Here is a 24,226-nt window from a genome sequence, read left to right as displayed (position 1 = left end):
CCGGTTGTCTCCCTGCTGCTGTGTTGTCCAGCTGTCTCCCTGCCGTTGTGTGGACCCTGTCTGAATTCCTGGTTTCCTGTCCCCCTGGGTGTTTCTTCTTGTGGTCTCGAGGCTCTACTTCTATGGCTGCCCTGCATTGATGGTTTGGACTTAAGCTGTGGAGCCAGAACGTGAAGATCCTGGTCTGGTGAGATCCATCCTTGTCCTCCCCCCTTGTTTGGACATTTTATTTTCCCTTTTTTGCTCCTTGTTGTCGGTGCTCTTTTCCTTTTTTGCTCCCTCACCTAACCCCAGAATTAATCCTCATCCCCTATACTCTGCTAACTAACCATTAACCCCTTACCGTTTCTGATTGGGAGTGGGAAAAAAAGGGGATAATAATAAAAAGTATACCGTGATCAGAAAAAATAAAACTATACTGATAAGGAACTAAAGAAATACATAGGAGAAAAGAGAAGAAAAAGAAGAGAAAGGAGGGCGGAAAGAGGAAGAAATGGTGAGGAGAAAGATCAGAGACTAATCCTAAAATACAGGGAAAATAGAGGAAAAGAAAGGGAAAAGAAAAAAAAAGGGGATAATCTGATCGGAAAAGAGGAGGAAGGAAAAGAGGAGGAAAAAGAGAGAAAAAAAAAAAAAGGAATCTATAAGATGGTCCCCAAACAGAATAGACGATCAACGGATTTGACTTTGCGCAAAGCAGGACAGAAACCAATAGAGTCTGCTAAAATTGACCAATTTTTGAGATCACCCAATTTAAGTACCAGGTCTGGACACAAAGGGAGGCACGATATTAATATAAGAAAACAACATTTCTGAATCTAGAGCGGAAGAACCATCTGAGGGGGATCCTCATAATGGAGACGAGGAGACGCAAGGGGAAAATTCCTCTCCACTAGAAGAGATTTTATCGATTGTTAAGAATAATGGAAAAGCAATACAAGATATTGCTGTTCAATTGGGGTCAGTCCAGTCAGACGTACTTACTATAAAGGGCGATCTGATAAAGATTTACGGCAGGATTAAGGAACTAGAAAACACAGTGAACAATCTGGAGCAAGAAATAAAAGTATTAAAAGCTGAGAATAGTACAGTAAAAAAGGACTATAACTATCTGAAAAAAAAAAAACGGTGGACCTAGAGGATAGGTCAAGAAGATGTAATGTACGAATTATTGGCTTCAGGGGCGTACATAGAAATCATTGGGCCCCATAGCAAGAATCTGAATTGGGCCCCCTAACTCCGCCCACTAGCCAACCCTTGGCCCATCCCTGTGCCCCACGTTAAGCACGCAGGCCACAGTGGGTACAAGCTTACTTACACACAGCCCCAGAGAATAAAGAGTTAAAGCAGTGACGTCACCTCCTTCTGCAAAACAAGAACGTTTCTGAAAACTGGATTCACAGGAAGGGGGAAGACGACAACATCGCCCCCCTGACGGCCACAAGCAGAACAGCATTTCCCCGGATGATAAAAGTCAGCAGTCAGACGCCCCTGTGAAAAATAGAGGTTGAGGAGACACAGGGTGAAGAACTGCAGGCAGATGGGGGCGCAATAGAACAGCCAGTGCGGGAAAGGCTGCAGTGCATTGGCCTGGGCAATACTTATACCAGCTGTACATATATAATTATATACAGGAGGAGATACCCAGGTTATACCAGCATGCTCCATATCACTATATACAAGAAGATTTATATGGTATTGCATCTTCTTGTATATAGTGATATGGAGCATGCTGGTATAACCTGGGCATCTCCTGTATATAATTATATATGTACAGCTGGTATAAGTTATACGTCTTCTTGTATATAGTGATATGGACCATGCTGGTATAACCTGGGCATCTCCTGTATATAATTATATATGTACAGCTGGTATAAGTTATACATCTTCTGCTATATAATATACCAAAAGATCTGTAACTTATACCATATACGTTACAATATGTACATATATAATTATATACAGCAGATCCCCATGTTATACCTCAATGCTCCATATCACTATATACAAGATGTTATACCGTATACATATTATTGTATATAGTGATATGGGCCATTCTTGTGTAACCTGGGCATCTCCTGTATATGATTATATATGTACAGCTATTACCATCTGTACATATATATGAGCCTCCCCCCCTGAGTCCTCTATAAGCCCCCCAAAAATGCCCAGGGGATGGGGAAGTAGGAGGAAAGCACACTGTCCTTTATGAGAACCCCCCCCTCCCCCCTTCTTGCTCCCTATGAGTCCTTGATGCATACTACATGATGAACCAACCATATAAACCGGCCCCAGGTCCGGTCAGGAGCGGTCCTTTAGTCCGGGAAGGGAGGGGGGGTGTCTGCCACTGCACTGACAGTGCTGATAACTTCAGGCGGGCAGCACATGTGAGCAACGCGCAGGGACTCCAGAGGATCATGCGCCGCATCGCCTCACTGGACTGTATGTATGGCCAATCAGCAGCAGCCTCTTTGCGCTGATTGGCCAGTGTGAAATGCAGCCCGGAGTCTCGCTTCTTCAGGTCAGTGATTGGCTAGTGGCTCCGACGGGGGGGAGGGGGTTCGGAAGAACACACAAGTGCCGCTGCGCCGCATATTACCTAATTAACTAAGTGTGGGCGGGGCCTTCCGTGCGCTCCGGGCCCCCCTGTGCCACGGGCCCCATAGCAACGGCGTGGTCTGCCTATATTGGCGGTACGCCACTGATTGGCTTAATAGAAACCCCTGATGAAAAAAATCTAGCAGGAACGATACAATCTATAATCTTTGAAAATTTTGGGAAGGAACATTTTTCAGCACTGTTTCTAATCGAAAGAGCCCATCGAATCCCTGGGGGCAAATTGATTCCGGGCAGGCCGCCAAAGACTGTAATCATTAAGATGTTAGCTGCTTGTAATAGAGATATGATCCTGAGGAGTGCACGGAATGCACCTCCGATGTTTTATAATAGGTGTAAACTTTATTTTTTCCCCGATTTTTCAAAAGAAGTTCAAGATAAAAGACGTACTTTTTTAGATGTTAAAAAACGTCTTCAGGGCAAGGACATTAAGTACTCTTTTTTGTATCCAGCTAAGTTAAGGGTTGTATTTAATGAAACTCTTTTTTTGACAGAGTGTCCTCTCAGAGGCTGCGATTGACTCATACTTGGACTCTATCTCCCTTCCGGTTCTTACAGATGGGCAAAAAGAACGTTTGGAGACTGACTTGTGTCCCCAAGAGATAGAGGATGCAATGAAGGCCGGTTCAGGTAATTTTTCCCCCGGATTGGATGGACTCCCGTATGAGTTTTATCGTAAATAAAAAATCTGTGGAGAACACTCTCTGATTCAATAAAGGAGGGGGTCCTCCCAGGAACAATGACAGAGGCCGTCATAACAGTAATATTAAAGAAGGGTGAAGACCCTAATGAGTTGGGATCTTATAGACCTATTTCTCTCCTTAATACAGATGTTAAACTCTATTCTAAAATTTTAGCTATGAGGCTATCTAGTGTTATGACATCAATTATACATCCAGACCAAAACAGCTTTTTTTCCTAATAAGGGGACTCATAATTTATATTGCCTTTTTTCTAATATACAGACGTCTAGAGCAGGCATTCTCAAACTGCGGCCCTCCAGCTGTTGTAAAACTACAACTCCCACAATGCCCTGCTGTAGGCTGATACCTGTAAGCTGTTCAGGCATGCTGGGAGTTGTAGTTTTGCAACAGCTGGAGGGCCGCAGTTTGAGGATGCCTGGTCTAGAGGGTCTTCACGATCAATTTTGTCTATAGATGAGTCTAAGGCTTTTGATACAGTTGAGTGGGGATTTCTATGGAGAGTGCTTTATAGGATGGGCTTTGGCCCTAGGTTTAATATGGTTAAACTTCTTTATAGATCCCTCACCGCAAGACTCAATATAAATGGTCATCTTACAAGAAGTTTCCCTATGACTAGAGGCACTCGCCAGGGATGTCCACTTTCTCCTCTTCTATTTGATATCTATATTTAACCCCTGGCTGCCAGGGTCAGACAAGATCCTAGGATTCTAGGGTTTGGGGTATTGGGAACAGAAGATTGCATTTCTTTATATGCAGATGATATTTTATTTTATGTCCAACAGACAAAATCTACTTTGTTAACTATCATGCAAACGATAAACTCTTTTGGAGAAGTCTCAGGTCTGGATGTAAATTGGGCTAAAACCATGCTTATGCCACTAGTACAACTATGCCCTTAGATAAATTTACATTCCCCAATGAGAGCCCTTTGAACACCCTGAAAATCGCTGAGTCCTTTGAGTATCTTGTTATTACAGTCTCCCCTAGGGTGGAAGATTTTATTCTGCTTAACTTTACACCATTGATAAATAAGTTAAGGTAAAAAATAACACCGTGGCTTCGCCTACCTTTATCAAAGGCTCATAGAATATCTCTAGTTAAGATGGTGATTCTCCATCAGTTACTCTATCTCTTTAGGAATTCTCCAGTTTGGATTCCGGATAGGTTCTTCAAAGTAATCGAAAGGATTATTAACAATTTACTTTGGGGGAGGAAACGTGTAAGACTTAAGTTAGAGCATTGGTATAAGCCTTTGGAGAGGGGAGGGGTTAATCTCCCCTGTTTCAGGGGCTATTTCTTAGCTGCACAGTTTTGTTTTCTCCGTGAATGGAATGATAGCCCACTTTGTAGGGATTTAGTGAATAGATCTCCGTGTGATAATTTTTTCACTCTATTGGAGTCTGATCAATTGATCAACCCAGGTAGGAAATTTAGATCTGCCAGAAATCTTTTTATGAAGTCATGGTACTCTATTAGACTATGGTGTGGAGTGAAAGGCTCACTGGGATGCACTTATTTGTGGTATAATCAGCACTTACAAACTTTAGATGAATTAGCTAAGGATCAATATTGGCAAAAAAGTAACAGGCAGGCACAGGTAGTAAGTAATGGAGATATTATTTCATTTACAGATTTATCACAGAGAGAAAAAGCACAGAAATTATTATGGTTTCGGTATTTACAGCTAACGGCACTTTTGAGTATAAAGAAAATAATTAGGCTTCTAATACACACTTCAATACAATTTAATGAGTGGATAGGAAACCTGGATCAGAAGATGAATATTTCCCAACTTTATAAAAATTTACTTATAGCACGATTTGGAGGTGTCTCTTCGTCTGGCCAGAGGACTTGGCAAAATGAATGTCCAATGATCCATCTGAATGACCAGGAGAATGTAACTTTGAATTTATATATGTCACACCTCTTTGGCTTAGTAGATGTGGGATTAGGAATGATTCCAACTGTTCTAGGTGCGATGTTCCTGAAGCGGATTATTTGCATATGTTCTGGTCCTGTGTAGAGTTGAAACAATACTAGGGGGCTATTCATAAATATATTGAGGGAAAATTAAAGGGGCAGATCCCTTTTTCCACTGAATGTTGGGTATTGGGTGAGCTTGCCAAGGTGAGCTGTCAGCAATATAAAAAAAATCTTTTATTTAAGATAATGTTTTTGGCAAGACTTTTGATAGCATGTTCTTGGTTTTCATGAAACAGTCCCACTGTGAATACATGGTTAAATCTGGTGAATATTACTAAGAGATATGAATATATTTTGTATAAGCAGATAAATACTGTGAAAAAATGGATTGAAATCTGGGGAGACTGGAATTCATAGAGCTTCCTCCGCTCTTCCACCCTCCACCACTACCCCTCGGTCTTGGGACGGAGGAGTGGTGGTGAAGGGTGAAGGATTTGGTGGGGGGGGGGGGGTATAATTTTTTTAAAATTAATTATATGCTTTATATAATTGTTATTTTAGAAATTTAATAAAGTTTGGTTAAAAAAAAAAAAAAGGTTGGACTGGGCAGAGTAACTTTATGGAGTGGGCAGAGTAACTGTGTAGAGTGTTTGGAGTGAGTAAAGATAGTAAACATTACACTAACCAATTGATTGATCAAATTTAAAAAGTGCACATGGCAAGCTTGATAGAGTGAGAAATGTATTTCAACTTTTATTTATTTATATAGCACATTTAATTGCAATGTTGTTGCCCAAAGTGCTTCACAGTTACATTAAAACATACTTTTATAAAAACATTAGCAGCCGATTTGTGTAGGTGGGCTTGAAAATGAGGGAGTGGTGGCAGTTTAGAAATCATGTCCTGATTTTGCAGCTCACACTCTAGCTTTTGTCACTCTGCTGGCTGCTCACACACCTGGGTTCCTATGGCAACTTACTCTACAGCAAAGGCAGAGAAGAGCTGTTAAAAACAAACTGCTCCAACTTGCTTACTTCACTGGCGGTTGCCTTCTTCAAACGGTCATAGTTAAAAAACTATAACTCCTACACTGAAGAGCTTTATATTGTGAGAATCACAAGACCCAGACCTACATTTTAAGCTCACACTCTAGTTTTGAACATTCCGCCATTCATTCCCATGGGACCAATTTCGCCACAAAAACACTGATATTTCATAAACAATTCGGCGAAACGTTCCACAAAGAAATAGCACACCAATCGGGAACAATCGTTTCGGTATATTACTGTCTATGTCTATCTGTGGGAGGAGTTAGGGTGGTAAATTTGGCTATAATAATAAGAATATATATGTGAGATAACAGTAAGTGGTCTTGCCATGCAAGAACACTTAATTAAAGGGCTTGGCACATCTGGGACTTCGATGAAACACCACTAGTCCCACCTCTGGAATCCCCACCTATTTCCAGAACGGCCCCCGAAAGTGAAGGAAAGTGCACCGCGCATGCACAGCTTGCTCTCAGTAAATTTCTATGGGAGTTCAGAAAATACCTGGAGTTAGTGCGCTCGGCTATATTCAGTAGTCTCATAGTAATGAATAAAGAGCACGCTGCGCAAGCACAGCCACTGCTCCATCAACTTCTATGGGAATGCTAGAGGTAGCTGAGAGCTATTTTCGGCAGTCCCATAGAAATGAATGGAGAGCGGCCTGGCTGCTCTCCTCTCACTTCAGGGGTCCTGTTCTGGAGATAGCTGTGGGTCCCAGGGGCAGGACCCTCACCTTTTGAACATTGGTAGCATTTTCTATCAATTCACCACCAATATCTCAGAGAAGACAAACCCTCAGCTTCATGAGGTAGTCACCTGGAATGTTTTTTTAATTAACAGGTATGTCGAGAGTTAATTTGTAGAACTTCTTGCCTTCATGTGTCTGAGACGATCAATTGTGTTGTGCAGAGGTAAGATTGGTCGTAACTACCATAGCGGCAGACCATGCGACTGCTATGGGGCCCAGGGCTAGAGGGATAATCCCCTCTTCTACTGGAGTCAAAACTTGGTCAGGACTCTACCGTCTAAAGGAACAACTTTTAGCAAATGAGGCGGTGGAAAAAATGGCCCAAGGGTCAACTAAAGGTTTTTAGGCGGAAACCCTTCTGTCCTGTGTGGGGGGCCTGGTTTGATCCTTGCTATGGGGCCCTTACTTCTCTACTTACGCCACTAACAGTTCCATACAGTGTTCAGCCCTATTCTACTGGGACATCAATATTTTACTCCTGGACAACCCGTTTAATGGCCTGTCCTAAGCATAGGGCATCAATACGCCGACCCCCTGCTTGATGTAGTGCACTCTACTGCAGCCCAAGGCAGGTGGTAGGTGAGGGACGTAGGTGATTGGGCAGTTCTAGGCCTTAGATTCTGATAGATTTGGTATTTATATATTTTTATTTCTCTGTTTATCTCTAGAGTTATCCTGTAGACATGGCAGTGATCACAGATGATTCTCCTGCCCACGAGAAAACGTAAGTGATCATAAAGGTGTGAGAAAAACTACTCATGGACCGTGATCACTATCGGACTGGAATGTACATAGAAATCATAGAAAAATGTCATATAACACCTTTCCCCCACCTTCACCCACAGATGCTGCTCATTAAAAGGGGTTGTTCCATAAATGTCCACCTCTGGCACGCGCTCCTATCTTAAAAACAGGCTACCACCACACTACACATGTGCACCTTACTGTGCATTCACTTAAGGCCCTATTTTTTACATAGAAGCAGATCCCAGGGGCTCAGCTAATTTTTGCTGTGCCATAGAAGCGAATGGACAGTGGCAGTTTCCTCTCCATTCGCTTCAGGGCTCCATTCTCCAGAAGTGGGACCTGTCCTGCACCTATGGGACACTTATGGTATATTCTATCAATTTGCCATAAATGTTCCAATAGGTAATATCCTTTTAAAAGTGGTTGTCTAACCAACAAAGCAGTTTAACACATGCTCCCCAATGTGCTTAGCATAACAAAACAAAGCCACTTATCTGTTCACCGATGCTCTATTCCAGCGGCGAGGGTCCAATCTCTAATGCTTCTAGTCCCCTGTGGACTAGAGGTTTACACCCTGAGGTCATCATGTGCACTGCTGCGTCTATTCACTGGCCTCAGAGGTTTTGTGTCTCTTAAAGACACTTCACTGCTAAGGTCAGTGAATGGCTGCAGAGGTGATGATGGATGGGATGCTACACTTCTGGTCTTTAGGTCACCAGAAGCAGCAAATAGAGGACCTTCAGTGCTATAATGGAGCACTGGTGAACAGGTAAGTGACTTTTTTTATCTTGAAGCTAAGCACTTTCGAGGGCAGAAGAAAAACAGCTTTGAGGGTCGGAAACCACTTTGATATTCTGCTTTGAGGGTGATGGTAGGTGGTGTTCAGGTTATTGTCACAATGCCTATTGCTGTATATGGAGCCATCCCACCATGTACATACAGATGTGTCATTCATTACTTTTCCTCTTGGTCCAAGATATCCAGAAATTAGATGTCCAGAATTTTTTTCTGCTACTCTAAACGCCCCCAACAGAGTAATGCTAAAGTTGTATTTTTCAAGCTGGAGAATTCAAGCCATTCGTTTTGAGAAGCTCTCAAGCCAACAAAAACTGTAAGGAAGGACACATCTGTATACAGTACTTACATCTATTGATTTTTCTCAACAGAACTCTTGTAGACAGCAATTTGATTGACTATGGCACACCTATCGAGGAGGAGGGGTAAGTGAGTGAAAACCTAAACATATGAAGTCCACTATAACGTTCTAAGGGCTGTCTACACCTTGAACACATGCTGCTAGGTTGCCTAACTTCAGTTGATCACAGGGATTCCCCAGAATCAGTTTTTTTTTCATCTAGGGACCCATCCATCAAAAATAAGTTTCTATGAGAAAGTAAGCTGTTGACTGAACCTATGTGAGCTGTAAGTATCATATCATCTTGATCTTGGTTGAAACATAGCATAAGAAACTGGGACTAAGACAATACATGTGCAGGAGAAAAAAACGAGGTGTAGAATTAATGGAACATATACAGATTGGATCATCACTAGTAGTGAGTAGCACGGGGTCAGTATTAAATACTTGGCTTAATCGTTCACTCTGATGAAACTGACCTCTTCCAAAAACATAATGTAGGCAACAATAAATCAGTTTAGAATTTTTTTTTCCAGATTTTCCATAGACAAAACAAGCAAAAAGTTCCATCAACCTTGCAAGATTGACCAGGATGCGGAAGAGAAGTCTCCACCTCCAGAAACTGTCACAGAATCACCCATTCCTCTACCGGTTCAAAAAATGGAGAAGAAGAAAAGGCAGAGGAAACGTAAAAGAAAGAAGATAAAGGCAGTGGTAGTCATCAAGGGGCGACGTACTAAACCTGGCAAGTTTATGATGCCAAATTAATGTTAAAAAAATGTGTAGAAGTCTATGTAGATAAAACCTGGATGAAGTTGAAGACATTCTTTAGGGGGTTAACACCTTTATCCATAAATGTCTATGGATGCCCATGTAAAGCCTCCAGCCCCCAACCCATCAACCACCATATACCACAATTCTAGATTCCAGTGCCCATCTCTATAGCATCATGTAGTGCCAAATAATAACAAATGGCATATAATGTCCAACTTATCTATGGTTGAAGTTACCCCACATTCTCCTCCATCACTTCAGAGTTGTCCTCCTCTCTATCTGCTCAACAGTATGTCCCTATTAGAGTTAAATATGGGCCAGGAGAGGGTTTGGGGTGATAGAGGTGCAGTTCATTGGATTTGTTCCTTTGCAGTTATAGGAACCCCTGAATCTAGATGTCTGTGGATCCCTCTTATGGTAAAATTGGGACAATGGAGACAACTAAACAGTTGGAGCTCTGAGACAATTGCCCTTTTTTTGCCTCTTGGACAGTTAGAATCTGTATTTGGCGAACTTATGGCATGAGCTATGGATCGCTTCCTGATACCCCATTCAAAAGGTACCCCAACACTGTAAATCATATGCATGTATGAGTCTTTTACCACTACCTCTCTTCTTACACCGAATTTTGCTTGTTCACCTAATTGATATTTCTTTACGTTAGGTACTTTGTCTGGAAAATACCGCCTAAAGTTGCCTAAAACATTTACTGGAAATTGTAAGTCATCTGAAAAATTCAGCTTTTTGATCCAAGTTCTATATGCCCCCATTTTGTTTTATTGCTTACCTAAATTTGTAGCTAGGTTTTTCGTCACCCAAGGAAACTATTTCATTCAGTGTCCTAGTCCTGTAGTTAAATGCCCTGGTCAAGACAGAATGACTTCATGTAACCCCCCCCCCCCCCTTGTCATCTAACACCTGGGCACATTACTGCTGACCATTATAACCAGGTCAATAAGCTTCTGTCTTCAGTAGCCATCGGTAGTGTTAAGGTGGAGGATTTTACTATGCATTGATATGTACAGTGGCTAGAGTCAAGGTCATGTTTAATGAGTGACCTCAGTTCTAGATGAAGACCTAATCGGTTACAGCCATGGTTACTAAAGACTATCCTTTATTTACAGGCCTTCCCCTTATTGCCCTCTGCTTGTTTTGCCAGTGCCATCTGGTTCACTCTGGTAGGTGTATGTGTACCAGTAGAATACTACCTGATGTTCTAGTGTGGTCATCTCTACAATGACTGTGCTAGATCCACTATCTAGGTCTTCTCCAATAGAACATATTTGGGTGGCTATTCCTCTTCGCTTTGCTTGTCTTGGGTACTGTCAATCTATACATGCTCTATAGGTGATATACTAAATAACATCCCTTTATTTTAAGACACCTTTCATATGTACTTTAAAATATGAACTGGTACAGGTTAATTTCAACCACTATATCTCTCAAGCATTAGATTGGACTGATACCACAAGTATGACTACAATCTCAGCAGCTTCTTCTCTCCTAGCAGCTCCTCCTCCACAAACAATTTCTCTCCCCTTCTCTTCCCTTCTCTAAAAGCACTGGCCGAGTGTTTTTTTTTTAGGCTTTTATCAAACTGGTTGTTCCAATTTAGTAAATCACAATTTTATTTCTGTTCATATATTCCCTCTTTTAGGATTCCAGTGTGCAAATTATTTTCGAGTATCAGATTTTCCGGTAACCCTCAGCAATAATGATCAGAGCTTTTTCTTTGAAGAGCCCACATTCTGTCCAGAAAGAGTTTTTATTTTTGGGTCCTGCTTGGCTTGTATTAGAGGTTCATCTCTGGAAATTAATTGCACCAATGCTATGGATATTCAGGTCAAATATGGGAAAGGAAATTTGGATGGCCCCCTCGTCCCAATTATTTGTAAAGGTAAAACTTTCATTTTGTGGGTATGATAGAAAGTAAAATACTGTAAGAGAACCATTAAATACATTGTGTGAAATCTGTGAAAATTAGGTGCCAGTCAACATGGCCACTAGTTTGTCTAGGTCTAAACCTAGGACATTTGGTTGACAATCCCTGTTGTCTGCAATGGTGGTCATTCTGCTTACCACCAAGCTTCCAAATATACTTTAGTGATGATTCATTGTCTCCACTGTGAGATTCCTTGAAGGGGGTTTTCAGGGAGTTTTACATGACCTATCCTTTGGGGGTATCAGTATCTGATCGTTGGGGGCTAACATCTTTATATTATATAGATTCTAGTGTATTATACTGTGCCCGTTATTTCCCAGTAGAAAATGATCCTTGGGAAACACAGTCCTCATCCCAGACCACCAAGACCAGTTAGCACTCTGTCAGTACATGGCGGCCTCCCCTCTCCGCCATGTTGTGGGACTATTTGTGTACTTCTAGTAAGTGTTTGCTGGCTGCAAATATGAGCTGAAGGTTTTTCAGGTTCTCCTGCCAGTAGAGTGAATGGGGCCCACCGCAAACTTGCGGTTCGCGAACATTTGATCGCGATCGCGTTCGCGAACCGTCCCGGGTGATGTTCGTCCATCACTATCCAAGATTACAACATCATGGCTGCTTTCTTCTAGAAACTGCTCAAACACAAGTTGTGCAGAATTAGAAACCCATGAGAGTGGTCGATGGGTCATGTGTTCATAGGTGTTCTGATATTACAGTTTGGTGCCATTGAAGTGATTGGGGTAAGCTGCAATGCCACACCCAAACTTTGGACATCTGTGGGGCTGTTTTTGAAAGAAACCCATCTTGTTTTTCTAAAAGTAAAGCCTACCATAGAAAGGGTATGGCCACATGGTCAGGTTTTTGGATGCAGTTTTAGAAGTCAAAATCAGAAGTTAATTCAGAGAGACTTTGTATTTATCCTGTATAGGTTCTATCTTTTTAAGATCCACTCCTGATTTTGGTTTCCAAAACTGCATGCAAAATCCTGAACATGTGGTTGTACCCTACGTGATCCTATCACTAGGACATGCCATCACCACAAGTTGCACAATCTCCACAGGTTGAATGGAGTTCTCTTGCAATTCCCTGCTCAGTGGGTGCTCAGAGGACCAATGTGCTGGAGAACTGTTGGAATGGCCTTGGTTTCTTCATTATCAGGACTGCCCAGGGTGTCAGCGGTCAGACCCAAACTGATCATTATGTGATGGCATATCCTAGTGCAGTGATGGCGAACCTATGGCACGAGTGCCAGAGGCGGCACTCAGAGCCCTCTCTGTGGGCACCCGCGCCTTGGAAAAAGTCTATGGTGTACCAGTATGCTTTAGAATTTTCCTACCATTCATCAGCACAGGACGCACTATGAACAGCACAGGTAGCGCACTGAATGTAGGCTATTAAGCTATTATAGCTAAATGATGAAGTACATGGAAGATATACTATATTGGTATTCAGGTTAAATTGCCGTGTGGGCACTTTGCGATAAATAAGTGGGTATTTGGTTGCAGTTTGGGCACTCGGTTTCTAAAAGGTTCACCATCACTGTCCTAGTGAGTTGCTGTAACATTGCACATGGAACATCCCTTTAAGATTGTGAACGTAAGCACACACTTATTTTCACTATTCACCCTGCTCGAGAACTGTTTATGGGGCTTGATGCTTCTTATCTAATGCAATATTTTATATTTCATCCATTGACCAGTGAGTAAAACATCCGTGGAGGATGAAGATGAAGATGTTGATGTCGGTAAGGAGGGTCTAATGTTTCTAAATAGCTGCATAACCTAATATCTATCTATCTATCTATCTATCTATCTATCTATCTATCTATCTAATAATCTATCTATCTATTATCCATGTATCTAGCAATCAAATATCTATATATAATGTTGTGCTGCAAACACAGGAAGAATGGTTGCTTTAGTCCACATCCTGCCGAGTACGCCAAAACATCTGTCTCTATTGAACAACAATCTAATTGACACATAATAATGCAAAATCTTTAGATCAGTACTGAAGACACAAACATAGTGGTAGGGATTTTTCTGTTCTTCTTTTCACTCTCCTCATTGAAGAACTCTATAATTGGCTTCTCCAGAGGTCAACTTTTCAGATAACAGTGGTCAATAGATTAATCTTCATATTCATATGCAAAGATAGATAAGACTTTAGGCTAAGTGGTATTTTCACCATGGCAATCTATAGGAAAATAGCTATGTATATGTCACAACTGTCTAGGGCCAGAATCCCTATTTTAGGTCTGCCTCATAATTAGAATGCTATGAGAATGTTTGAATAACAACATAAATGTTATATATAATGTTATATATATATATATATATATATATATATATGTAATGTTAGCCTCTACTCTTCTCTACACTTTTCTCCTGACAGAGATCTCTGGCAGTGTTCCAGTAACAGATTTTCCAATTGTTATTAAACAAGATGACCAGATCAAAACTTTTCAGGAACATGAAGCTATATTTTGCCCACAGAGAGTGGGCATACTGAAGAGCTGCTCTGCTTGCTTCAAGAACAAGTCATTGCTGGAAATTTCCTGCAGAAAAAAGGGGGATGAAGAAAATAGACAATTGTTTGTTGAGCATGGGAAAGGACAAGGCATCACTGACTATGTGGAACTGAATACTAAAGGTATGAGGTAGACATAGATCATATAGGGTCATATAACAATGGTGTCCTTCAATATGCATCAGGGAGAGAAATTCATGGCCCCATAGATTTATTAAGGAACAGACACAGGGGGAAGGCAAAAAGAGAAAGGAATGCCCAGTTCAGGACAGAAATACTCTTCCCTCCCATGATGTGGTGATTCCAGGCTAGTCATTCTAAAACAGTTGTTAGGGCACCAGGCCTCCTGGATTGCCCCAACAGTTCCCAGTTTCAGGACACAGTCAATAACCAAGTGGTACAAAAGTCTATTCCTGCGTGCAGTTCATGTTATATGGTATGTAACAAGCCCTGAGCAAGTGGGCACTGCCAGAAGAGGTTGTAGGGACGTGACAAACCTCAGAGAAAAGTCCTCTGCAATATCCATCCAAGATCCTTGTACCAATTAACCAGACAAAAGCCCCATTGGTACAATGGCCTCACTGTGAGGATCCAGCAAAAAGTAGTGAGACTCAGGCAACGCAACCTAAGGATTATTTACAAAAGAGCTCTCCTCCATAAGGAAGGGTGCCAACCATCTAGACGGCTACCCTGTAAATCAATAAAAAAAAAAGAAGTGAATGATAAACCTTCTCTTTCAGTACAAAAATTTGGATTTCATCCAATGTGCCATAGACCTTACTAGAGATTGAGTGGAGCCTCTTGGTTGCAATGGATTTGATTTACAGCTAAACCTTTGAACAGAATGTAAGCCCTGGTGTTCACCCTTTAATCCCTGAACATGGATCTGGACTGCAAAGAAGCCCCAGGTCCCAACCTTTAGCCACAACTGACCTAAAACTGATCCGATGACCCCAAGACACATTACCACGTCAGCAGGCAGAAGTCATTATCAGGCATAATGTAGGGTCAGCAGTCAATGACTTGCAGAGCTCCGTGAAGGTTGAGTACTTTCAGTTCGGTAACAAGGCAGAGGTCAGGGCAGGCAAAACCCATGGTTAAAAATAAGCCATCTTAATATCCTACCCATAAAAACAGCAGAATGTCTTGCACAATACAAGAACCTAAGAGGATATTGCTCAGGTCCAGGTCCATGGGGTAGGATCACATATAAAGCCCAGGGCGGCATGAAGGCACTAGAGTTTGGCAATACCAACTTAGCAGAGTTGAGAATGCTGAGGGGTCTAGAGTCCTCAGGGTCTAGAGAGTTTCTAGGAATCATTAATGCCCCTGCTGCCAAGAAGTCTCAAGAATACGTTCCAAATCTGGAATGAGAATTATTTTGTCATTGCAGAGTGTCAAAAAAACAAGACTGGTGTGAGGGAAAGACAAAGTGACCGTTCCGATGGTAAGACTTCTGCAGAAAAAAGTGCAGGTAAGGACACGACTGGATGGGATAGCTTGATGGGTTTACAGACTTGGCACAGTGGCGTTCTCCATTTTACTGATTATTTTGCATTGTTGTTCCATCAATGAAATACCAAAGTGTACAGCCACCCATAAAAATTCATGGTCAACCGAAGATGCAGATAAGCTGCTGCCAGATGCTTGATTTATACACAACATGTTTAGCATTTTTCCATCTAATTGAATGTATGTACTAACATCAAAATGTATTTTCAGCTAGTGAAGGAATATCACGGATAGACGGGGGTCTACTTGTAATATGTATAATGGCTCTTCCTGCCATTTTGGGATTTTTGGTAAGTAATACTTCTTTTCTGCTACTAATCAGATGCATTCTGACTGAACTTCTGGAACTTAATAGAAGTCATTGTAAAGTCTGTAGGGATCAGTCCCAGAAATAACAGAGCTCACACGTTAGCCCTCCTTCTGTTAGGAGCCTATACATGGCTCAGTGTCATGGCCGAATAGGATAATAAGACCAAGATCAGCACCATGAAGAATGAGCGAGAACAGGAATATCATTAGATGTGCACCAGGAATTTGTTGCTTTGCATATGTGGAGTTTATACAGAAAAGTGACTGCAAGTAATAACATAATACACAAAAAAAGACATCCATCCAGTTCAGTCTCTTGTTCTGTAAATACCTTCATGACTTGGAAGACAATTTTACTCATCTTAGAAAAAATAATTCCTTCCCAACTCCAATCAGGCAATCAGAATAACTCCCTGGATCAGCGACCCCTCTCTAGTAGCTATAGCCTGTAATATTATTACACTCCAGAAATACATCCAGGCCCCTCTTGAATTCCTTTATTGTACTCCCCATCACCACCTCCTCAGGCAGAGAGCTCCATAGTCTCACTGCTCTTACCGTAAAGAATTCTCTTCTATGTTTGTGTAGAAACCTTTTCCTCTAAACCAGGGATGCTCAACCTGCGGCCCTCCAGCTTTTGTAAAACTACAACTCCCACCATACCCTTATGTAGGCTGAAATTATAGGAGTTGTTGTTTTGCAACAGCTGGTCACAGTCCTGGGGATAAATAGATGATGGGATAGATCTCTGTACTGTCCCCTGATATATTTATACATAGTTATTAGATCTCCGCTCAGTCGTCTATTTTCTAAAGTGAATAACCCTAATTTTGATAATCTTTCATGGTACTGTAGTCCCCCCATTCCAGTTATTACTTTAGTTGCCCTCCTCTGAACCCTCTCCAGCTCTGCTATGTCTGCCTATATATGTTTACAGGAGCCCAGAACTGTACACAGTACTCCATGTGTGGTCTGACCAGTGATTTGTAAAGTGGTAGGACTATGTTCTCATCACGGGCATCTATGCCCCTTTTGATGCACCCATTATCTTATTGGCCTTGGCAGCAGCTGCCTGACACTGGTTTCTACAGCTTCGTTTGCTGTTCACAAAAATTCCTAGATCCTTTTCCATGTCAGTGTTACCGAGTGTTTTACCATTTAGTATGTACGGGTGACTTGCATTATTCCTTCCCATGTGCATAACCTTACATTTGTCATTGTTAAACCTCATCTGCCACTTATCTGCCCAAGACTGCAATCTATATGTTATATACCATCTCTTTTTTGTTAATTACTTTGCAAAGTTTAGTATCATTTAGTATCATCAGTAATGATTGTATTGTGCACCCACATTATAAATATATTAAAGAGAATAAGGCTTAATATTCACCCCTGATGTGCCCCACTGCTAATGATGGCCCCAATTTTACTGACCCCTTTGGTACTCTGCTAGTAATAGTGACCCCAGCGTCAGACTGAAGTCCCTTGGTTCCACCAGAGGAAATGATTGTGGGCCCAACCTCTGTGACAAATAGGACCTTAAGGGCCTTGTTGTATGAGGGGTCCAGTATTGTAAGTGCTTGGGCCTACTGGAGGATCCTCTGGTATTCTGGTGGGCCAGTTCAATGCTAGGTGACCCCCTCTAATAATTCCCCTTGTAATAAACAACTTTGACCTCTATAATAGTGACCCTGTGAGACCCCAACTGGTAATGGTGACCTAATCAGAGTATGTACCGATAATAACCACCCTCTGTTTTTTTATCACTGAGCCAGTTACTTATATTTATTTTCTCCAGGCAAACCATTCTCATTTTATGTACTAACCTTTCATGTGTCACAGTATCAAATGCTTAAGAAAAATTTAAATATCTGATATCCAGCTACACGGCCTGGTCCAGTCATAGAAACTGATCAGATCACTTTGACAGGACCGAGCCCTCATAAAACCTTGCTGATACGGAGTTAAACATTATATACTCCATGATAGAATATATATTTTTTACACCTCGTACAATTCAACAAAGTAAACATCAGGACATATCTTATTCCTAGCAGAAGGTGTGACAACTCTCTTGTGACTAAGTTAAGCAGTGCAACATATATCCCCAAACCCCATTAACAGGCAAGTAGGCTTATCATCTTCTGTAGATCGGTAAAGACCCAAAAGTGTGAAAGTGCACACTTTTGGGGACCCTAGTGCTGCAGACCTGGTTACTAATATCAAAGATCCATGACCACCAATCCGAGATCATGGGGCATTGCCACCAGATATGGAGGAAGGTGCCTTTATCCTTCAAAATGGATAGTTAAGGCCTCTAACACACACAGCCATAGTTCATGTACAGAAGGACAAAGTAATCTATTGTGCCTAGAAGATAGCGATGTAAGCAAATGGGGAAAATAGTGTACTTAGCCTCCCAGAGGCAGTACCAAAGCTCCATTGTTAGTCTGGAGGTCTGGAGAGTGAGTAGCCATGCCAATGAAGTTCAAGCAGAGACCTGTGATCTACTGGAACAAAATCAAAAACAAAACAGACATTAACAACATTGAAATAAACAGATAGAACAACAAGTGTCTGGGTGGCACCATCCAAACAAAATGCGGTGGTCACCCAATAAGCTGAAGGAAGGAGGGTAAGGTTCATGATCTGACATGACCCATCCTCTGCCCATAATCCAGCTTTGAAGGGTCTGGAAAGTCTGAACAGATAACCTACTGAGCACTTAATGTAAAATTAAATGAAATAAGGACCCTAACAAAAGTACTACGTAGGTATATGGTGAAAGTGAGGCTATGAACTCTGCTTGGTCCCATGGGACAGCTATCCAATCTTTAGTGGATTAGATAGAATTGGGCCTAAATAAGGGTAGCAAAGAAAAGCCCCAAGGAGTTATTTAAAATACAGTAATATAAAACAGCAAATCCCTTGTGGATCCTGAAAATAAGGCAAACTTAAGAAGCAAAAAAGTTCACAAAGAATATAGAGATATGTTGATATGCTCTATAATCTTCAAGGTGCAACAATGGCCCGGCGCCTGGGACTCAGAGAGGTCGATTTCTTCTTGGACCTTTGGTCCTTTGGGGAAGGCTGGACTTCAAAAGGAGTAACTTTGGGTATTACTGGCAAGGTGGATAGGCGCTGAACAGTATTCCAGTTTTCAATCTAAAGAGGGCAAATGTTCAGGTGTTTGAATACCGCATTCAGGTCTGTATAAAACTAGACAGTAAAGTCAGAGTATAAAATAGGGTACAGATGTAGTAGAGTTAACACACATACTTTCTGAGATGTGTTATCTAAACTAAATGCATTGCACAAACACCTTCAATTTCTTTTCAATGGCTTTTGTTTCAAGATAACACGATGAGTTAAGAAATTTGAGTTAAGAGTTTGTGTGTTAACCCTGCTACATCTGTATGTGGAGGAGTACCAATACCGTCAGAATCACAAATTAGCAGGATACCATAAAAGTAGAGACAGAAAATAATGGGCCATAAAAAAAGGAACCATTAAGAAACGTAGCCAAATATAGGATCTAATATGGTTAAAATACTAGAAATAGTTAGAAATTAAGCAAAATAAAAATTATTGTTCATAATGAAAATTAGAATTAAAATTAAGGCAGAGAAGGTAACTTACTTCACCAGGGAAGGGAGTTCAAGATAAACTCAATACACTTGTACTCTCTCCTCCCTCGCCGAGGACGCCTGGAATGTATGGTGTAACTTAAATATCTCAAAGATGGTACCAGGGACCTCAGGAAAAAGTTTCAGAAGTTTTTTTATTTAAAAAAGCTTGCCGCGTTTCGGTGATAACAGCAAGTCCCCTTCCTCAGGAGCATAAAAAGCTTTTTGTGCGCCTGAGGAAGGGGACTTGCTGTTGTGCCAGAAACGAGTCAAGCTTTTTAAAAAAAAAACTTCTGAAGCTTTTTCCTGAAGTCCCTGGCACCATCTTTGGGATATTGAAGTTACACCATACATTCAATGCGACCTGGCAACTAATTGAATTTCCTGATGAACTTCGTTGAATCATCCGAATCAATTATTTCCACATATTTGTAAAATGTAAGAAGACTCCACTGTTACCATCATGTTGTAGAGTCTCCAAAATGGCCGACTTATGAACATAAATGGTAAGTCCTCCTGAATATTGCATGCTGCATCTTGTACTAAAGAACAAAAACTTATTTTAATTTATGTTTTTATTTTGTAGTGACCCATGTGGAGGATTCTCAACATATTTTGAAGGGATCTTTACCAGATCCACATTTTGGCTTTGGAGAGCTCTACAATGTTCTTACTGTACTAAATTGTCCCTATGCAAATCTTATATTTTGTTTGAAACCTAAATTTCTTTTAACTCTCCTCGTTTAGATTTTGCAAACTATTCTACTGTATTGTATGTTCATGTTCTCTATTTAACCCCTTTCTGACATCTGCCATATATCTTAAAGTTTTTAAAGATGGCGCCCACTCTGGAGTGGAGTGAGCGCCATAGCTGCGTACACCCAGAGCTAATGTCTGCAATTGGCGGTAAAGCCATTCGTGGACATTTACCTGCTCAAGGTAAAGGTAAAAAAAAAAAAAGAACCATGCAATTTCGGGGCAGGAACGCCTTCCCCTGGCTGAGATTGGGTAAGGCGTTCCATCATCTCCCCCCCCCCCCCATTTCACCCTACTTGGAATTTCCTTTAGCTTCCCACAATATCATATCTATTATTAAATGGTGGCATTAGAGAGTACAACTTTTCCTGCAAAAAACAAGCCCCCCTAAGGTGAATGGCTTTGGGAACCACATAAATGTAAATTCACCATGTCTGGAAGGGGTTAAAGAGATATTCGCTCTGCTGCAGAAGAACATTGCCTCTGCATGCTGAAAAACTGGTTTTAGGTTCTTTCTTTTGAACTGTAGGAATAATGAAATTGCTGTCTTCCATATGTACAAATGTCCAAAAACAGGGGTAAAAGATGTAGGAATAAGTCAAGTTGTATAGTTGTCGACAGAAATGAAGGAAGTTGTTTGAATAAAGTTGGAAATTGAAGAATAAGAGAAGGGCTTGGGTATTCTGGTTACAAGCAAGCTAGGCAACAGTACTCAATGTCACACAGCAGTTGCAAAGCAAATAAGATTACAGAGTAAAAAGAGAGATACAAATGTGTGATCCCAACATAAGCACAGGGGGGCCTAGTAGAAAAGAAGGGCTTGGTCTTAGGAGGCCAGAGGCTGTCACCCAGGGCAGATGGTCCTGGTATATGTTTAGGAGCTCATGCTCTCTTGATGAGCCTTGGGTTATCTCTGCAACTTTCCTGGAGAGAGGATGTTCTGGCCACACAATAGTAAAGGGAATGAGACCAGCCAGGAAAAGGCCCCTCTTTTCAAGGGCCCAATAAAAACTGCATGAGCTGCTTTCATGGTAGGTAGGACTTTACTCATTATCGGTTAACACTTTCAGTTTGGTCAAAAAGGAGCGATATATCTATGGAGCAAGTGGTATCAGAAGTGAAAAACTACCGGTACCTCTGCTCATCTTGGGGGAAACAAAATGTCTGATCCTGGCTACCCCTGACAAGATCCATTTAGGACATTCAAGTAGACACTAGATTATTGGCAGATCCCATGAAAGTAGATTAGACTTACACCATAAAAATACAGACCTAGACAACTCTGAGGTTTTCGTTGACCTTTTTCATGTGGTTTGTGGAAAGCCACATGTGGGACTGTAAATATTAACAAATCTGCTATTATATATTAGGACTAATACACAATCAGCTTCATGTACTATCATTATCAGAAGAGTATCTCTGTCTCACTGGAGGACCGAGGAGAGCATTGATTTCAATAGAAACTGTGTAATACCTAGTTCCCCCTGCAGTGGTGCTGCAGGGAAATGTAACACTTGCTGCCCAGTTCCTCCACAGATTACAGTCAATCACTGGGGTCTCAGAAGTAGGGCAACCTGTGATTATCTTATTTTTTCCAGTGATCCTTCTAACTAAAAACTTTTATGGAAATAATTAAAGGGGTTTTCTGAGACTTTAATACGGATGACAGATCCTCTGGATAGGTCATCAGTATCTGGTCAGTGGTGGTCCAACCCCAAGACCCCTGCCGATCAGCTTTTTAAGAAGGCACCGGAGCTTAGATGCAATAGTTCCGTTTCCTTCTCTTTTCCTAGGCCATGTTAACTTATCACATTCATCGGTCACGTGGCCTAGGCGCAGCTCAGCCCCATAGAAGTCAATAAGACTGAGCTGCAATACCAAGTATGGCCACTATACAATGTACAGTGCTTTGCTTGGTGGGCAGAGAGAAGGCTGTAGCGCTCACAGGAACTCTGGTGCCTTCTCAAGCAGCTGATCAGATAAAGTTTTAAAAAACTCTTTTAATTCTTGCACATGTTTTATGAATACATTCAAAGACACGTGTAGAACCTGGTATAAGGCCAATTGTACACTGGTAGATAGCCTGGCTCTGATTAACATGTTTTGGCTGCTGCACGAATTGTATGTGTATTTAAGTTCTCTCGTTGTTTTAATTAATCTGTATTTAAGTCATTAAGATTTGGAAGGCCAAGGATTAGTCTAGTCAATCTACAAGAAAGTAACAATCGGGGTATTTGGACAGTTCCATTTACATTTTCTTATGTTGTGGTATCTCAGATTAGTTGGATGGACCTCTTCGGCCCCTTGGGACAACAAGCATTGATCAAAATACTGTAATACAACATTTGTTGGAATCTAGGGAAGAGAAAGGGAGTTCTTTTCCTCCAATACAGATGATCCATAAAATGTGTCAGGTGTTCAGAATATGCTCAAGTCAGAAAGATTTTGCAGTTTGGAGGAATCAATTACTGGGAGAGTGTTCTAAGTTGATGGGATCCGATAAGTGGGAAAAACTAGGTTTGAAGACGTTATACTGAGAAACAATTCAAGTTCTTTGACCAGTTAAATAATAAAAAAATTTTTTTTTCCAGCATTTACAGTTAACATTGACAAGTTCCAACCAAGGGCTTACTTTAAAACCAGCTTTTATAGAGGTGGTAGTAATCTTAAAGGGGTTACCCATAAGCAATGTTAGAAAACAAAATCAAGACATCATAAAGCTAACAAAGCTAGAACTAGCCCTGTGCCTCACATGGATCTAGACATCCTGATGGTGGTAGTTGGAGGACAGAACTGAGCATGTGTGTCCACCTCAGTGATGTTACTGAGGTGGACGGAGAAATAAGGAAAATAAGTAACAGTAGGTAGGGCCAAACAGATACATTTTATGAAATACATTTTTAATATGTTCATACAAAGGTATTCATATCCAGGTGCTGGTTTGAAAAGTCCAGTAGATTTTTTTTATAGGACAGCACCTTCCAACCAATCCAAGTTCAATCCAACCAAATTGATTATAAAAAAAAAAAAATAATGTGTTCAAAGTTTTGCAATCATGAAGATACAACATTAGACAATCTTTTTATTCTATTTTCTCTTCTTCTGCCATCTGGGGAATCAGGTTGGGGTGTGGATGGGGAGAGCTTATTAAGTAATCATGTATAATATAGTGTGTTTTGTTTTACAATATAATTTGAAAATGAATAAAAGACAATAAGAAAACATTGCAACAAACTGCAGCCTTGTGAGGCACAATTGACTTTTTAGCTTTTGATTTTAAACATTGCTTTCGTTCACTGACAGCAAGCTGAGCTTTCATTTATCTGATAAAAGTTAGCATTTTATATGTATGATGATTTAGTATATACCAAAATATTGATTAAAATTGGATTTCTATATGAGAATGTCTGCTATGCGTGATTTTTTTTCCGTCCTCCGTCATGGACACCTAGAAGTATGTGCCACAGGTTAATACCCCACACTAACTCCACCCCTTATCATCTTAGGCACACCTCCAAAATAAACCCGAGTCACAATCTCAAGACAATCCTGTAATCTCAGACTGGGAGTCTAGTGGTCAGGGCCGGAGTGTGAGTGATACCCACAGGCCCATATACACGTAGACTAGGTCTAGTCTATTGTCCTGTGCTGCTCTCTGATCCTTCAGAGCTGCAATATTGCAGATGAGGTTGTTCTGTTTAGGAAATGAGACCTGAAGCTTGATTGCTTGCCAAAGGTTACAAGGAAAACTACATCCCCAACAGTTTGGGCTCATAAGGTCCATTGGTGGCCATCTTCTGATCCACAACGACTTGCAATGACTGGCATGGAGCCCTAATATGATTGTCCTCATAATTTTTCT

At 41.1% G+C, this 24,226-nt stretch overlaps 1 protein-coding gene across 1 annotated transcript in view; it reads left to right on the top strand.

Annotated features, from left to right (window-relative positions):
• Positions 1–23,765, top strand: part of LOC122929093 — an 82,008-nt gene extending 58,243 nt beyond the window's left edge. Inside the window, exons 2-12 of the mRNA XM_044282553.1 lie at positions 7,706–7,761; positions 8,951–9,004; positions 9,456–9,664; positions 10,358–10,411; positions 10,818–10,871; positions 11,351–11,590; positions 13,332–13,376; positions 14,027–14,284; positions 15,555–15,635; positions 15,884–15,963; positions 20,195–23,765. Coding sequence (XP_044138488.1) covers positions 7,721–7,761; positions 8,951–9,004; positions 9,456–9,664; positions 10,358–10,411; positions 10,818–10,871; positions 11,351–11,590; positions 13,332–13,376; positions 14,027–14,284; positions 15,555–15,635; positions 15,884–15,963; positions 20,195–20,197 — 1,119 coding nt within the window. The 5' untranslated portion in view covers positions 7,706–7,720 and the 3' untranslated portion in view covers positions 20,198–23,765. The remainder of the gene's footprint in view (positions 1–7,705; positions 7,762–8,950; positions 9,005–9,455; positions 9,665–10,357; positions 10,412–10,817; positions 10,872–11,350; positions 11,591–13,331; positions 13,377–14,026; positions 14,285–15,554; positions 15,636–15,883; positions 15,964–20,194) is intronic.
• Positions 23,766–24,226: the final 461 nt, after the last annotated feature.

Source organism: Bufo gargarizans, chromosome 2 (assembly GCF_014858855.1).
Source record: "Bufo gargarizans isolate SCDJY-AF-19 chromosome 2, ASM1485885v1, whole genome shotgun sequence".
Lineage (NCBI taxonomy): Eukaryota > Metazoa > Chordata > Amphibia > Anura > Bufonidae > Bufo > Bufo gargarizans.
The sequence above is the reverse complement of the archived record's forward strand: the minus strand, read 5'-3'. Positions and strand labels throughout refer to the sequence as shown.